This window comes from Balaenoptera ricei, chromosome 2 (assembly GCF_028023285.1).
Source record: "Balaenoptera ricei isolate mBalRic1 chromosome 2, mBalRic1.hap2, whole genome shotgun sequence".
Classification (NCBI taxonomy): domain Eukaryota; kingdom Metazoa; phylum Chordata; class Mammalia; order Artiodactyla; family Balaenopteridae; genus Balaenoptera; species Balaenoptera ricei.
The window spans coordinates 158690867-158708079 of NC_082640.1; the positions used below are offsets into that span (position 1 = coordinate 158690867).

Sequence of the window (17213 nt, forward strand, 5' to 3'; positions counted from 1 at the left end):
TCTCCCACTTTCACAGAGACTGCAGACACTGGCAAGACGGGCAGGACGCCCGAGGAACCACTGTGCCCAGGCCCTGCCTCAGCGGTCCCGCTGCCATCCTCACTGCAGCCCCTTCTCGCCCACGGCGGAGCTCTGCTTCCTCAGAGAGGAGAAGGTGGGAAGGGAAGATGGTCAGGGAGAGAGGTTTCGAGGGCTGCCCTTGCCATGGAGAGAGCAGGTGGCACCCGATATGGTGAGAAGACAACTAGGGAAAGGTTTTTTTTTTTTTTGGCTGCACCACACGGCATGCAGGAAGGTATCTTACTTAGTTCCCCAACCAGGGATGGAACCCATGCCCCCTGCCGTGGAAGCGGGGAGTCTTAACCACTGGACCACCAGGGAAGTCCCTAAGGCAAGGCTTTTAAATCCACCCCCCAGTGCTCCCATAGGTGAGAAAGACAAAAGCTCTCTCAAGCTGACAGCAATCCCTCGGAAAGCTGCAGGTCTCTGGAGGTCCACCCGCTGCCACCGCCCCCGCTGCTCTGCCCCTCGGCCCCTCCCCCGCTCTGTCTGCAGACCCTAAACCCAGGAGCTGGGCAGTCGCTTGACCAAAGATGTTTCAGAAGCAAGCAAGAGAAGCTGGAGATGGATTGAGGGCCATTTATTAAACTAAGTCATGGTCAGAGAAAGATTCATAACCTGCCCCACCTAGGACAGGAGAGCGAGAAAGAGAAAGGAAGTTAAAGGGAAACAAATGAAAAGCCACAGGAGCCAAGTACCTTTGTCGGAGGATTTTGAGTTATGCTTTTGTTTGAATTCTCTGAAACAGAGAAAGAAAGAGAGGATGAACCTTAAGGAGACAGAGAGTGAGAGAGAGAGGGCCGGAGGAAAGCCACGAAGGAGGGCACTGCAGGGAGAGGAGCACGGGGCCAGGAGGCCTCCCGGGCTTGCTTCTCCCTGCTGCAAGCAACACCAGGGCCTGGAGCAGCAACAGGAGGAGGTCAGGGGGTGCCTGCGGTGAGGCAGCAGCAGGCAGGCCCGAGAGGAGGAGCCAGCGAGCCTGAGGCTGGGGCACAGGAAGCATGGGGCCCGGGCAGGAAGGCGGCGTCTGCCATACTCACTGTCACAGACGTAAGGTTTGTCGTGGTCTTCCTGAGAGGCGGCGTCGTGCCTCCTTCTGCCACCTGTAGAGCCACGGGCCTGGGGAGACACGGGAATATTGGGATGCTTGTTATGCTGACAATCACTACGGTTCCTGAGCACGTTTTCTGTGAGGCCCTGAGCGCTTCACCCATATCTCCTCATTCAACCTTATACTACATTTGTAGTCTCTCATATACCAACCCCATTTTACAGGCCAGGAAACTGAGGCCCAGAGATGCTAGGTAACTTGCCCAAATCACTCAGCTACTCACCCGTATCACTTCATTAAATCCTCACAACTCCAAGAAGCAGGTGCTACTATTATCTGCATTTTACAGACTTAGGAGACTGAGGCAACAGAGAGGTTAAGTAGCTTCCCCAAGGTCACTTGCTCACTAAGTGCAGAGCCAGGACGCAAACTCAGGACAGTCTGACTGCAAAGCCTTGAGCAGTCAGAATTCCCATCCTCTACTGTTCCTCCAGCTCCTTAGCCTTCCAGCTTCGCTGACACCACATGTGGGTGCCAACCCAGCTCCCCTCAGCTGCCCAGATAATGGGCAAATTAGAGCAAGTAGCGTAATTGCAGCTATCACCCCAGACTCCTGTGTTCACACTCCCCTCCAGCTCAAGTCTCTCAAGAGGCAGCCAGGGCTTCCCTGGTGGCACAGTGGTTAAGAATCCGCCTGCCAACGCGGGGGGCACGGTTCGAGCCCTGGTCCAGGAAGATCCCACATGCCTCGGAGCGGCTAAGCCCACGAGCCTGCACTCTAGAGCCCGCAAGCCACAACTACTGAGCCCGCGTGCCACAGCTACTGAAGCCCTAGAGCTCATGTTCCGCAACGAGAGAAGCCACCGCAATGAGAAGCCCACCGCACCGTAGTGAAGAGTGGCCCCCGCTCGCCACAACTAGAGAAAGCCCACGCACAGCAACGAAGACCCAACACAGCCAAAAATAAAATAAATAAAATAAATTTTTTAAAAAGATGAGACAGACCAGAAAATGCTTTAAAAAAAAAAAAAAAAAAAAAGAGGCAGCCAGGCCCAGCATCGGGGCGTGAGCTCCCCTCCCCGCTGCTCGGCCTACTCCATGGGTCAAGCTTCCACTGAGGTCCCCCTGTGTGGTCTGCCTCGGGGCTCCAGCCAGTGGCAGAGACCTTGACACCTGACACTCTCCTGGGGCTGGACTCTTGATACCCCCACCCTGTGTGCATCTCCAGAGAGGCCAGCATCATCTGGGGTGAGGGTGGGATGGGCTCTACCTCCAAGGATAGATAAGAGCAGCCAGAGAGGGAGCTGGCAGCTGGGCAGCCCCAGGACAGTGGCTACAAGAACATGGCAAGGTTTATTTTTAGACCTTTGTAAGTCCCACACCGGTCACATGGGTAGCACCCTAGCTTCCTCCAGGTCATTCTCTGGTAATGAGTAGCAGTAAACTCCCAACCAAGGAAAGGGCCTGCTGGGGTCTTTGGAGACAGAGAAGAAGGTGCAGCAGATGAGAAATAAAACATGGCAACATCTGGTGTGCAGGGGAAATGGGGCAGTCCCAGGGGCCTGGTCTGGAAAAGTGACCCCCGGAGGGACTTCATGGTCAAAAGGCCTTGAGGTGCGCACACACACACACACACACACACACACACACACACACAGTTTCCCTGGGGATGTCACAGTGGAAAGGCCTGTACGCCAGCCCTACGGGGCTCACTCTCTCCCCAGAAACACACCCTTCACAATCAACACCACCTGCCAAGCTACCAAGGCCACCACCTCCTCGGCTGTCTCTTTCCAAAACAAATTACAAAGTTCCACCTCCCTCCTTCCTTCCCCTCCAGGGCGCTTTCCCTCCTAGCCTCCCCGCCCCCCACCCCTGCACACGCACCAGCCCGCAGTCCCCTCCCCTCGCCCTCATTACTCAGAGTTGACCCCAAGAGGGAGCTGTGCGGCACTGGCAGTCACCCCGAGGCACTGACAGGCCTCCCCGCCTGCCCACGTTGAGGGTGGTCACCCTCAGCTGCCCGCGCCCCCCCCCCCCCCCCGCATCCCCCCTTGGAGAAGCCGGGGACAGCTTGACGTGTGCAGCCCGCAGCCCTGTCACAGGCGCCTGGGAGCAGGTGAAAGCAAGTCAAGCAGAATGACAGAGGCAACAGCAGACTCAGGGAGGGGGTTCTGGGAGACTAAAAATACCACCCAGGAGAAGAGGAGGAGAGCTGGAGCTGGGAGCAGCCAGCAGGAAGCGGGGGCCCTGCCGAGAGCCAGGGTTTCATCGCACTCTGCAGGGCTGCCGGCAGGGCGGCTGCTGCACCCACTCTCTCCCTGCACCTCAGTTTCCTCAACTGCAAAATGGGGATTGTGGCTATAGGGCATTGAGGGGACAGGCAAGGGACGCCTCCTGTGGCTGGAGCACACTTCTAGTCTCCTGGAACATTTCAAGCTTGGAAACTCGGAATCCTACTTGTCTTGCTCAAATGTCACCTCCTCAGAGAAGCCCTCCTGACCAATGCATGTTCACTCATCCCCTCCATCTCTTACCCCTACCCTGCTTCATGTCATAGCACTTAGCATTGTCTGACGTTATACTTGGTGTACTTGTTGGTTTTCCATCTCTCCCACATAAGGGTGGAAAACGTCTATTTGGGTGACCGTTATACTTGGAACCTGGCACAGGGCCAGTCACCTAAGCAGCACTTAATAAATGTTTGCTGCATAAATGAATCAATCCATCAGTCGGCTGGTCAGTGAGTTAATCATCTTTGGTTCTTCTTCTTCATTCTCTGTATCCAAGTGCTATTGTGTCTTCCTTCAAAAGCCATCTCAGGCTTTGCATTTCCCTTCTATTCCACATCTTAATCCAGGAGCTCATCAATTAACCCCTGAACTGCTCAAAGAAGCCGCCAGCTGGGGTTCTACCTCTGTGTTGCCCTACCCAATCCATCCTGCATGAGTCTCAGACCAATTAGACAAAAGGAGTGAAGGACGGGAGCCCATGGTCATCCATTCATTCACTGCCATCCAAAGCCCACTGACATATCCACTGACGACCTAGTGCCAGTCCTACCAGGATCACATCATGCTGATGCTACGTCCAAGTCTTTGTTTTGATTGATCCTGGTCATGGATCAGCCTCTACTCTGCCCATCCACATCTGGTCCATGCTTTAGCCTTGCTAACATGCCACACCTCCAAGAATCTTCCTCTTGCCACACTGATGAGTAAAGCATCAGCTTTAAAGTCAGACAAACATAGATTTAAACACTAGCATGTGTTTTTGAACAAGTTACTTCTCTAAGCATTAGTTTTCTCAGCTGTAAAATGGGCATAGCAACATCTTTATTGCAGAGTTGTTGTAGTGCTAATAAGGGGGTGTGAAAGCACAGGGGACAGAGCTAGGTCTTCAGGAAGTACTCAATAAATTATTTCCCCTCCTTGCCCAGTTGATTGCTCTTTCCTCTGAACTCTTATTGCATTTGGTAAGTGCACGGTCAGAAGCCTGCTGCTTTCTAATTGTATCATGACTATGAGCATTTTCTCCTCAATTTAATTCCAAGGTCCTTGAGGGCAAAGATGGCACTTCATACCTTATTATGAACCCATGACATTTAGCACTATGCTAGGCACACAGCATCCAAAGCTCTTTCACATATATTAGCTCAGTTAATTCCTACAATACCATCTGAGTTTAACCAAGTAATATTATTCCCATTTGGCACTTGATGAAACAGGTTCTGAGAGGGTTCATGATTTGCCCATAGTCACAGAGCCAGTAGAAGGCGGAGGCCCAGATTTCCAGAATCTGTTACAGAAAACTTTGAAGCTGATGTCCAAAAGAAACCATCCTCCCTCTCTGAGAACTGCTCATCTGACTCCACTCCTCCCCATTCCACCTCCCCATTCACACACTGGTGGGCCATGGCTGCCATGACTGCACCACACAGTCCTGCCCTACTGGCCGCCGTTGATTGGCTGGCTCAGGAGTAGACATGTGACCCAATCTGGGCCAATCAGATTCTACCCCCAAGGTACTCTGAATTGGGAAACAGTGACTCTAGTTAGTACAGGTCACTTGGGGGACCCATAAATTCAGGAACTATGGGGCCACATGCACAGAGAAGCAGGAGAGGCAATCCTGCAAGAGAAGAGTAAAGGAAGGAGAAGTAGAGGCCAGAGCTGCCTGGGTTCCTTACTCTTTCCCAATCCTAAATCCCCGCCACCTTCCTGAATCTTCAAAAATTGCTCAAATATGGGACAATGGCTCAGCGGCTTTTCAAATACTTCCCACTTTCGCTTAAGCTGTTGAGTTTCCTACAACTAAAAGACTCTCAATTGGGACAGACTCAGTCCCGAGCAGAGAGCTAGTTGCTCTATACCTGTTGTTCTCAAATAGTGGTCAAGGGATCCTTGGAGGTCCCTGAGACCCTTTCAGGGAGTCTCCAGTGTCAAAACTATTTTTGTAATAGTACTAAAATGTTATTTGAAAGTTTTCACTCTCATTCTCTCACAAGTACACAGTGGAGTTTTCTAGAGGCTACACGACACAATGATGTCATCACTCTGTGTGCTCGTGTATTCTTAAATTTAATGTTTTTTCTGTTTTGATTTCTAATATGGGAAGTATCACTAGTTACAACCCACCAGAACAATAGCTTTTGGGGCTCTCAGTAATTTGTAAGTAAAGAATCCCTGAGACCAAAAAAAAAATTGAGAACCACTGCTCTACACTCTTGCCATTTAAAGAGAGGTGCTCAGACCAGCAGCACTGGCATCACCTGGGATCTTGTTAACCAAGCGAGATCTCAGTCCCCACCCACCAGACCTACTGCATCAGAATTTGCACTTGAACAAGATCACCAGGTGCTTTATATGCACATTAAAGTTTGGAAGTACTGGACTACACCACAGTGCATCATAAACACTTACTGATTGATCAACTGATTGATAATACTCACATGGATGACTCACAGGAATTCCATGAACTTTAAAGAGCTTTGATTTGTTGGGCTAAAGTTACTACAGATACAATTATTCATTGTTGGGTCTCAATTTCTCTCACCCCTCAGGGACTCTCCATTGTCAAGGTTCTGAGAGTTGTTCCCTTTGCTTGCACCCTCCTAATAATATCTAGCCTTTATTAAGCACTCAAAATTGGCTGTGTATTACTACCCCAATTTTAATGATGAAGAAACTGAGACCCAGCATACTTATTCAATCTGGTCAGGGTCACAGAGGTTACCTAAACCACCCAAAGTCTAGTAAGTGGTAGAGCTGGGATTTGAACTCACGGTTCAAACAAAGCAGAGACTGTTCTCGTCATTACTACCTTAGCCCTGACTTCCTCAATGAACACACAGGGCACCTGGGAGTCCTGTTAAACTGCAGACTCTAATTCAGCCCACCTAGGGTGGAGTCTGGGGGTCTGCATTTCTAACAAGCTCCCAGGTGACACTGATGCTGTGGCCCAAGGGCCACATACTGAGATGTACAGCCTCAGACTGCCTCTCAGTCCCGACAACAGAAACGGAGTGACTCTCCTCCAGGAGCCAGTGGCAGCTTGAATACACCTTAAAGGGTAGCTTCATTGAGCCTGTGGGTTAAGCAGCTCCATACCTTATTCCAGCACAGGTAGGCTCACCTGCACTTTCCAGGTCCTTCCATGGCTCCCACCATGGATGTCTACAATGTCACTGCACAACGTAGAGCCGTTTGACTGCCCCTTAGCCAGCCTCGGGTGGGCCCAGAGCTAGTCTAGGCCCCATCCAGCCCCCTCGCTGTGTTCAGGCCTTTTCTCAGCTCCCATAAATCTGGAATATGACTTTCTGTTCTTTTTCCATCATTCATTCATTCATTCAACAAAATGGTCAGTGGCCACATGCTGGGCACTGGGCCACGTGTGACCCAGTAGAAAAAGCACAGACCTGTGTTCAAGTCCTAGCTTCTTCCTTACTAGGTTGGTTGTCCTTGAACAGGTTCCTTAACCTCTCTAGGAGTAATAATACCCACGTATGGGAATGAAAGAAGCAGTGCTGTCCAAGATAAATATAATGGGGGGTCACATGTCATTTTAAATTTTCCAGTAGCCACATTTTTAAAAAAGAGTAAAAACAGAAACAGATGCCATTAATTTTAGTAATACATTTTATTTAATCCAGTCTATCCAAAGTATTACCGTTTCAACATGTAATCAATACAAAAATATTAATGAAATGTTCACCATTCTTTTCCTACTATATCTTTGAAATATGGTGAATATTTTACACCTACACCACATTTCAATTTGAATTAGCAACATGTCAAGTGCTTGGTAGCCACCCACATGTGGCCAGTGGCTGCTGTAAAGGACCGTGCAGAAATAGAGAATGCAGTATAAAGGACCTATTGTCACTATCGATATCGTGTTTATGATATCGCTATCAACCTATCGTGTTTATGATGCACTGTGGTGTATTCCAGTAACGTAGCTCTTATTGGGAAGAGCTCATCACACTGCCTGATGTATAGGAAGTATACAGTAAGTACAAATGGCTGTTGCTGCCGCTTCTGCTGGTGTTCTTACAGAGAAGACACCCAATTCGTATTTGCCGACTACAAGTTCAATGCCTAGATTTCAGTTGGGAGTGGAGAAGATGTAAAGACGACCATTCTCCATCATCTACTCGAGTAAGTTTGGTTTGGGCTGAGACAAGGGTTGGAAGCAGGCCTGGAGGTACACAGCAATTGGAGTTCACAAAAGGCCCAGAAACTCCACATTCTAAAGCCTCCTTTAATGATGGAATAAGATATCCATTATTTTGTAACCCCCAAAGAAGGCATGGGTCCAGGCAAGTTCATCAGGGGCCACTAAGATGATTAGGTGAAAAAGTGATGGGGCACTTTCTAAGGAGAGATCTGGCTGACAACACCCAAATCCACGGATCAATTTTACCACTACTGAAAGCAGAACGAGTGGACAGCATACACCTCCAGATGTGAAGCAATAAGAAGCACACATCACACCTAAGAAAGAGTCTAGCCCCACCAAAAAATATTTACACACACACACAAATATCCCAAATCTAATCAAGTCTCTCATCAGATCACCAGTTTTCAGGAGATAAAGAGGATTGAGGGACACATCAAACACCACCAGTCGGCCAAATCTAGAATATGAGAAATTCCACAAGACCAACCACCCAAGTTCTTCAACAAATAAATGGCATGGAGAAAAAAAAAATATGTATGTGGTAGGGAGTAGCAAGGAAGAAGTATGTTATAGAATACAAGAGACCTAAGTTTCAAACAAACCAACTATAAAAAGGCATTTTTGAGAAAATCAGGGGGAAAGGATCAGGGACTGGATAGTAGATATTAGAATCGTTATTTTTATTGGGTATGATAATGATACCTGTTAGAGATATACATTGAGGTATGTACAGGTTAAATGAAAAAATGTCTAGGGGCTTGCATTCAAATATTCCACACACACACACAAATCCCACAAACATGCAAACCAACCAAAAGTGAGAGTAAAGAAAAGATTAAACAAGAGTGTCAAAACACTGATCATGGCTGAAGCTGAGTCGTGACTCTATAAGGTGTGCAGCATCAGAGGACCGCCCCGTCCAGACTGAGAAATTCCAGCTCCTGTCCAAGTCGGAGCATCTTAGCTCAGCATGGGCACTGCTAGGCCGCTTGCACCAGTCACCTACGAACTTGCTTATAATACAGCTCTCCAGACCCTACCCCAGACTTCCTAAATCAGAACTTCTGGGAGTGGGTCCTGCAGATTTGCATTTCGATAGGCTCTCGTGGTGTTTCTGATGTGTACGCAGACACAAGAACCACAGGAATAGAGAGGCTTGCCATAATTATCACTGGACCCAAGCTCGGAGGGCATCCAGGACTAGCCTCTCGTCCACGGGAGGGGTAAGCATCCCGCCTAGAGCCTGAAGGAGCCAGACAGGCCTCAGAGAGTTAATTCTCCAGATGGAAAGCAGCACTTCATCCCCGCAGGTCCCGCTTCATCTGGTTTTTGTCAGATACTCCTGCAGACCCCTGAAGGTAATCACAGAAAACCCCTCTGGGCTTGAACGTGAGGACTCTGGAGGACCACCCCGAACGCCAGAGAGCACCACTCAGGCTTGGCTCCCTCCGCTTAAGAGTCACCCTCATATTTTTATTCCTTCCACCATGGATTTCCCCTCTGCCATTCCCCAGGCTTCTGGCCTTTTCTTGTCACATTCCAGGCCCACAGGCCTCCAAAGCCCCTGCCACACTGGCTTGGTAACCATCAGCTGCGGCCCCCATGCTTTCCCAGTTTGCTTCCACTCTCTGCCTAGTGAAACATACCCCAAAGCAGGTATCCTGACCCTGTCATTCTGGGGCAGCCCCAGGGACGGGACACTTCCCGCCTTGTTCTATGACTGAGGAATGGGGACAGCAGTCACGTTCTCCTCATCCCCCACCCTCACCCACACCTCAACCTCCACCTTCCCCAGACCCGCACCATCCCCTCGGGGCACCGTCTGCCTCTTCTCTCCCTCTTGCCAGCTCTAAACTCTTGCAGGCTATCACTTGAGAACCAGAACTCTTCTGGAGGTTTCCTCTCTAGGTGTCCTGCAAGGAAGACCATGGATACACCCTCTATCTAGCTGCAGTGGGACTTTGAATCTAGGGACCAGTTGTTTGCCAGGCCCCGGCCTCCCTGATCTCTTTCCTCCCTCACGGCTTACCCGTCCTCTGGTCCGATTTTTCCGCTTGGGAATATCTTCTTCTAAATCCTCTTCTTCATTTCCTTCTTCTACATTTTCATCATTTTCCAAAACCCTCTGAAATGACAAGAAAATAGAAGCATTGAGAAATAAAATGCAAAGGAGAAAACCATCAGAGGGTAATTTGGAGGGTGTTCTGTTTTGGTGTTGTTTTTTAACACAGTGAAGATGCTGCCATGGCTTGGGAAGCTAGGCCTCCAAAATGCTGGCCAGGAATTGGAGCTCTTGGCGGTACCAACTCTCTCTCCTGGGACCCTTCCAGCCGACTCCTCCTAGAACACCGACCTTTTTCAACTCTTTTTTGCCCAAGAAATGTTTTCTAAAAAGAGAATACTCTGGTAGGGGTACCCTTCTACGTGGGCCCAAGATGTCTGGTCAAAACTTACTTTCATGTAATTTTCCTTTTGTTCCTAAAGGGCCACCTCAAATATATGAAAATATGTTTCTCCTTTCCCTGGCATTCTGGAATCCTGCCCTGTTTGATGAAAACAAGTAACTTCCTCTCCATCTGACCAGAATTTGACATGAATGTGTTATTCATAATCTTCCATTGTTATTTTTTTAAGAGTAATGGATTTTCGTTACAGCACATTACTTGTAATGGAGCTCAAAGATCATAAATTTAATTCTCTCTCTCCAACAGCCCCGTGAGTCACACTGCAGCAGAGAATCCAATTTCCATTTTACAGGTAAATAAACTGAGGCTGAAAACAGTTTCGACTGCTCAAGATCATAGAGCAGAATCCACGACCAAAGCAAGGTCAGGTTCATCAGCTCAGAGTTTCCCATTTCTCTCTCAGCCCTTGTGTCTGAGAAGTCCAAGGCATATTGCAGTACTTCCTATAGGACCTGAGCACCTCACTGGCTTTGGCGGAGGGGAGGAAAGGGGAAATAAGGTGCGTATCTCTAGGTTTAAGGGAGGGATAAGAGACTGTGGCAGAGGACCCAGCCCCCCAGAGTGGAAGTGGGATAAGGGGAAGGGGAGCCCATGGATTCCATGTCAGGAGCCCTGGGGGCTTCTTTATAAGCTCACTCTGTGGCCTTGGGTGAGTCATCATCGCTTCATGCCTCAGTTTCCCCAATTATAAAATAGGAACTCATTCATTCAATCAACAAACATTTGTCTAGGGCTGACTACATGGCAGGTACTGTGCTAGATAAGCCAAAAAATGGCTACAGTCCTGGCCCCAAGGGGACTCTACAGTCTAATGAAGGAAGGACAGATTCAAACAACATACATAACCATATAATTACAACTGCTATGAAAACAGTGATAGGCAAGTTCAAGGTGCTATGAGAGGTTGTTAGAAGGGACCTTTACCTAATCTGAGGTCAGGTAAGGCTTACCTGTGGAAGTGAACTAAGGAAGTTGAGATGTAAAGGATAGACAGACACTAACCTTGGGAACAGGGACCAAAGGGAGGAGAGGAGGGAAAGTATTCTACGCAAAGGGAACAGCATGAGCAAACTCCCTGAAGCAGGGAGGGGAATATGGCTTGTCCAGAGAGCATGAAGAGGCCAGTGTGACCAGAGCTCAGTGGCTCAGGAAGAGACTGGTCTAAGATGAAGCTAGAAAGGTGGGTGGGCACCAAGTTATACAGGACAACAGCAACCACCCATCCTTGTGGTAATAGTGTGACAATCACACAAGCTATGAAAAGACTTAGAAAGCGGGACTTCCCTCGTGGCACAGTGGTTAAGAATCCGCCTGCCAATGCAGGGGACATGGGTTCGAGCCCTGGTCCAGGAAGATCCCACATGCCACGGAGCAACTAAGCCCGTGCGCCACAACTACTGAGCCTGCGCTCTAGAGCCCACGAGCCACAACTACTGAGCCCGCGCGCCTACAGCCCGTGCTCTACAAAAAGAGAAGCCACTGCAATGAGAAGCCCGCACCCTGCAACAAAGAGTAGCCCCTGCTCACTGCAACTAGAGAAAGCCCGTGCACAACAATGAAGACCCAACACAGACAAAAAATAAAAATTAATAAAATTGAAAAAAAAAATTCATGCTGCTAAATAATTTTTTTAAAAAGACTTAGAAAGCAGCATGCATGGTACTGACTTCTGGTATCACCATCACTGTTCCAGTGGCCTCCTGGACAATGCCCTTGGCCTGTCCTCAAAGCAGGAAGCCCAGGGGTGAGTTTCCAATGACCTTCTCCCATTGCCTTCTTGTCAGAGAGTTCCATTCCCATCGCAGGGGTCAGGATATTGCTAATTGCCAAATCCTCCCAAAGAACTCAAAATAGGTCTAGTAAATTCTTCTCTGGCTTCTCTACCAGGTTTATATGGGAAGCCATCAGCTGATAGCACTTAGGCTCTCTGGGACAACCTTAGCCACCTAACAGAGAAGCAACGGCATCTGCCAGACACGACCTTTGGCCCACAGCTAGGAAACGCTGGCCCGGGTCCACAGCAAGAGTCCTAGCCTTCCTGCGCCTTGGCTTCCTGAACCGTAGGGGGGAACACTAGTGAGACAATGACAAGTCAGACGCTCTGCAGCCTTTGGTGAAAAGATGTAGCATAAATACAAGGTGTGTCGTTCTTACGACAACTGTTGCTGTTTGTATAGCCATCTTGCAAACTCTCTGGGTGTTGAAGCCATTTAATCATGGTAAGTTCCAAGTGTCTCGAATTTAAAGATCATTGCCTCTGGCATCTCAGCGCAATTCTGATGCCACTCTCATTTTTTATTATGAAGGTATTTATTACCTGCAACATGGACTCTGGGTTGGAAGGTGAAAGCTGGTGAAGGCAGCTGCACTAGTCCCTAGACGTGCTGCACAGCCTCAACATCCCGGAGAAAACTGACTTCTCCCTCCCTCTTCCCACTGGCTTCCCTGTGTCTCTAGAACCTCTGGTCCGAGCCCCAGGCCTCACATGTGACAGCAGCATTTCCTGTGTTTCTGCATTTCCTGCGACGTGGCCCTGACACCAGAAGCCTCTCTACACAGCTCGGGAGAAGCCAGGAGTTCCTAACAAACAAAGCCCGTATTCAGGGCTCAGGAAGCAGAGGGACCATCCTGTATTAGGAATGAAGGGCAGGGGTGTCCCACTAGAGATGCAGCTCATCCCCCGTGACACACTTGCACTCCCTGTCCAAGGACATTATCTGGAAAATAGACACATTTTAAAACAACTTTGCTCCCTGCTACTCTAACCAGTCTTTACGGCGATGATAATGATCGTTTGTGGTTGTGCTTTTTTAAAAAAGAAGGAATTCCTCTTTTTTTTTTTTTGCGTATCAGAGGAATTCCTCTTTAAAGATTCCATTATCTCCAGCTGGAAGAGCGCAAAGTTCTCCTACTTCCCTCCTTGCACTGCTGGCCCTGCATCCAGTCTCCTTTCCATGCAGCATCCAGAGCTCCAAATGGCTTCCTTTTTCATGTCCCATGAATCCAACAGCCTCCTGCAGGTCTGGCCCTGCCCACCTCTCCAAGTGCCTCCCCGGCCCTTCCCTCCCTGGCACCCTGCTCCAGCCACACCAGCCTCTGTCTGTTCTTTCCACACAACGTGCTCAGAACTATCGCGATGCCTTCAAGAGCACTGTTCCTCCGCCCAGAAAGCCCTTCCCAGGTTCCTCACTTTGCTGGCTCCTTCTCATCTCACAGGACCGGGGTATAGCCCTTGTCTCCCTTAGGATGCTACCTAGAATCTGTCCCTCCTCTTGTACTGAGCCTTCATACTCTGTTCTTTTCATGGCATTTATCCTGAAATGCAGTTATTTTACTTGTTCGTTTACTTGCTTTCTGTCTGTATGTCATGCTACAAAATAAGTATGAGAAGAGCAGACAGGTCTCTCTTGGTTTCGCTGTTACCCCAGAGCCCAGCACAATGCCTGCTCAGAGGAGGCACTCAATAAACTTTGATGGAATGAATGAATGAATGGAAAAATGAACAAAACAGTCCATTTGTTACATGTGCACTTTATTTTAATAATCAAAGCCAATAAAAACATGTAAACTCATCTGGCTTTGGTCCTGGTTTCGGCTTCTAGCACAGCAGGTGGTAGGCCCATGCTTTGCATATAGTAGACATTCTGGTTACATCGGGGATGATGGTGATGATGATGATTCGACAATGACAACCCGTATACTGGCCCAATGCTGCCTGAGAAGGACTCGAACCCACCGCCAGCTCGAAAAGGAAAGGGCTGCCTGTCTCTAGAGCATCAAGGCTTCTGGGCAATGGTTCTGTCCCACCCATTGACTCAGTCAAATTACCCCAACTGAGCAAAAATACTCTTAACAGGCAATACAGATGGGACAGACGGTGACTTCAAAGATCTAAAAGTCCAAAAATGGGGGATAATACATGAATAGCAAAAAAAAAAAAAAAAAAGAAGAAAAAGAAAGTACTAGGTGCCCTAAATGCCAGCGGTAAAAAGAAAACTAGGGGGTGGGGGGTGATCAAGAAAGGCTTCATGGGGAAGGTGGTATCAGGGCTGAGCCTAATAGGTGGGTGGAATTTGTACACGTGGTGATGGAAGAAAAGGCACGCCAGATAAAGGGCACAGCATGACCAGAGGCACGGAGGGAAGGAGGCTGGAGAACAGAGGGAGTAAAGGAATCGTGGGAAATAAGCCTGAAAACTAGGTTAGGAGCGGAGAGAGGAGGCCCAAGAAGATCACACTCATCACCTTAGATTTATTTAGCGAGACACAAAAGTGTTTTAGCCAAGTTTTTTAAACAAGGGCATGGCCCAAGCAGCACTGTGTTTTGGGGTGAAAGCTCAGCTATCAAAGTAGGACATGGTGGAGAGGGGACAGACTGGGGACAGGCAACTCACAGGAATCTGTTCACTCGTGCATCCACGCAATATTTATTGTGCACCTACTATGTGCAGGCACTGTTTAGGTCTTGAGATACAAAGGGGTGCAAGCAAGAGAGACAAAGATTCCTGCTCTTGAGGAGTTTACATTCTACTAGAAGAAAACAGAAAATAAACAATAGCATCATAAATCAGTAAATTATGAAGTATGTTAGATGCTGATAAAACCTATGGGGAAAAAGAAAAAGAAAAGGAAAGCAGAGTAAGAGAGTCGGGAGTGCTGCGGGGCAGAGAGGGCACAGGATGTGGTATTACTTTCAGTGGTCAGGGTAAACTTCACAGAGAAGAAGAGACAGGAGCCAAAACTTGAAGACGGTGAAGGTGAGAGCCCGGCGTATGGGGAGAGGGCCGTGAGGCAGAGGACGCAGCCAGAGCACAGCCGGAGGTGGAGCGCGCCTGGTGTGTACGTGAGTAGCCAAAGGTCGGTGTGCCTGGAGCTGAGTCAGCCAGGAAGAGAGGAAGCAGCGAGTCAGAGAGAGGTGAGAGGGCCGCGACTTCTTCTCGGGAGAACAGGGGCCAGTGCAGGGTTTGAGCACAGGAAAGGCCCCCTCTCAGCCACAAGCAGGGCACTACTTAGAAAGCAATCGCAACCGTTCAGACAGGAGATGTGAGTGCCTTGGACCAGGGCAGCAGCGGTGGATGTGGTGAGAAGGGGCCACGCTCTGGATTTGTGTTGACAGGGCACAGTGGACAGGAATCCTGATGAATGGATATTGGGTGTGAGAGAAAGACAGGGGTCGAAGACAACTCCAAGGTGTGTCAGACATATAAAGGTTTCAGTCAATAAGGATCTTTACTAGGGCTGTAGATCTGACAAGTAGAGGAGGGAACAAATATAAGCCATGTTGTGACGACCAAACGGAAAAGACTGGACCATTCATCTGAACGCAGGAATGGCGGAGAAGGAGGCCACGTTCACTGACTCATTCAACGCCTTTATTGAGACCAGACTCTGCTGGGCACATGCAAGGCCCCGAGGGTACAACAGTGAACACGAAGGCACGGTCTCTGACTCGACGGAACCCACGCACTGTGGTACTGACGAAGCAAACCTAACATTTTACTGGTAGTCATTTAATTACAATGTTAATAAATTAATATGTAAATATTAGATTGGATATAAAATTAATAAATATGCAATTGTATAATATATGAATAACATAAAATATATAATTTTAATATAAAGTATTAATGTAATACAAATGTAAGTTAATTTTAATAATTTCATTATGTTTAATTATTAAAAACTACGATTTCATATTTATATTCATTAATATTATTACAATCTTCTGTGCCAACCATTGAATTCAACAATGGGGACTCAAGACACATAAATAAGACACCGTCAGAGTGCACCATTGTAATCCTGCGTGGTGACCCTGCGTGGTGGCGGCCTTGGCCATGCTGTGCACAGAGGGTGGTGAACACATGGGGATGGGAGCCACCAACCCTGCCTGGGGGATGACTTCTAAACTGGCCTTGAAGGAGAGGTGGGTGGTGCTGGGGAAGGACAAGACAGCCGGTGAACTAGAGCTGAGGAGGGGGTGTGAGGCAGGGGTGCGGTGGGGATCCCTGTGGGGGCTGGCTGCCCCAGACAACCGAGCTTTCCAAGCCTGGGCTGTGGCTGCTGGCTCCCGGGGCGGGTGGGGACATGGTCAGTTTCGCTCACCACTGTGTCCCCAGGACCTCGCATGGTGCCTGGCACACAGTAGGCTCCAAAATTACATTTTGAGTGGACTAACAGGGAGACCAAGGCCAGCTTCCCAGTTGTGGTGGGAAGTTGAGACACAGCCCTGGCCCTTGAGAGGACAACCAGAGCTGGGGCTGGAGTTCCGGAAGCACGACGGTGATGCTTGGGGGCCACCCCCAAACCTGTCCCGCAAGCACACAAATACCTGTATTTCCTGGACGTTTTCCTCCTCCCTGGTGTCCACCTTCTTCTCGATCCCCTCACCACGGAGCAAGGCTTCCAGGGTGGTGCTCTCTGAGGTGAACCCATCTTTCTTCAGAGGCAGCTCCACTTCTGAAAAACAAGGACAGGAAAGCAGTGTCAGGTCACTGGAAACAGGAGAGAAAGGAGGGACAGGAAGGGTGGCCCTTGAGGGCATGCGGGAACCGCAGCCCCCGGCAAGGATTCAAGATGCCTGCGATCTCTCCTCCGGGCCGAACAGGAACACTGGAGTTCAGCTCTTCCATCTCCAATTCACAGTCCCAGAGCCAGAGCCCAGCCCTGCCTGCTGCCTCAGAGACGGCGGACACAGGGCAGAAGGGGCGCCAGAAGAACACGGGGTCAGACGGCCTGCGTCTCTGTCCTGCTTCTGCCACCCTCCGGCTCTGTGACTTTGGGCGAGGCACTCAAGGATCCCCGAGCCCTTTTGCACATCTACAAAGTGAGGGGGACAATGCCGAGCACCCCACCAGGCCATTTTGTGGAGCGTAAATGTGTTCCTTTACATTCAAGCACTTTGAAAACTCTAAAGCGGTGCACCAATGTCGGCCTCAAGTTTTATTATCCTCTCCC

At 49.1% G+C, this 17213-nt stretch overlaps 1 protein-coding gene across 7 annotated transcripts in view; it reads right to left on the reverse strand.

Moving 5' to 3' along the window:
- DPF3 (double PHD fingers 3) overlaps window positions 1-17213 on the reverse strand; it is a 253600-nt gene that overhangs the window by 99290 nt on the left and 137097 nt on the right. For all 7 annotated transcript variants that reach the window (XR_009500960.1, XR_009500959.1, XR_009500961.1 and 4 more), the window contains exons 4-6: window positions 16588-16715; window positions 9822-9917; window positions 1101-1179 (exon numbers count right to left, since the gene is read on the reverse strand). Coding sequence is in view for 4 of the 7 variants with exons in the window: in XM_059914563.1 (XP_059770546.1) it covers window positions 1101-1179; window positions 9822-9917; window positions 16588-16715 (303 nt within the window). In the remaining 3 variants the exon portion in view is untranslated. The remainder of the gene's footprint in view (window positions 1-1100; window positions 1180-9821; window positions 9918-16587; window positions 16716-17213) is intronic.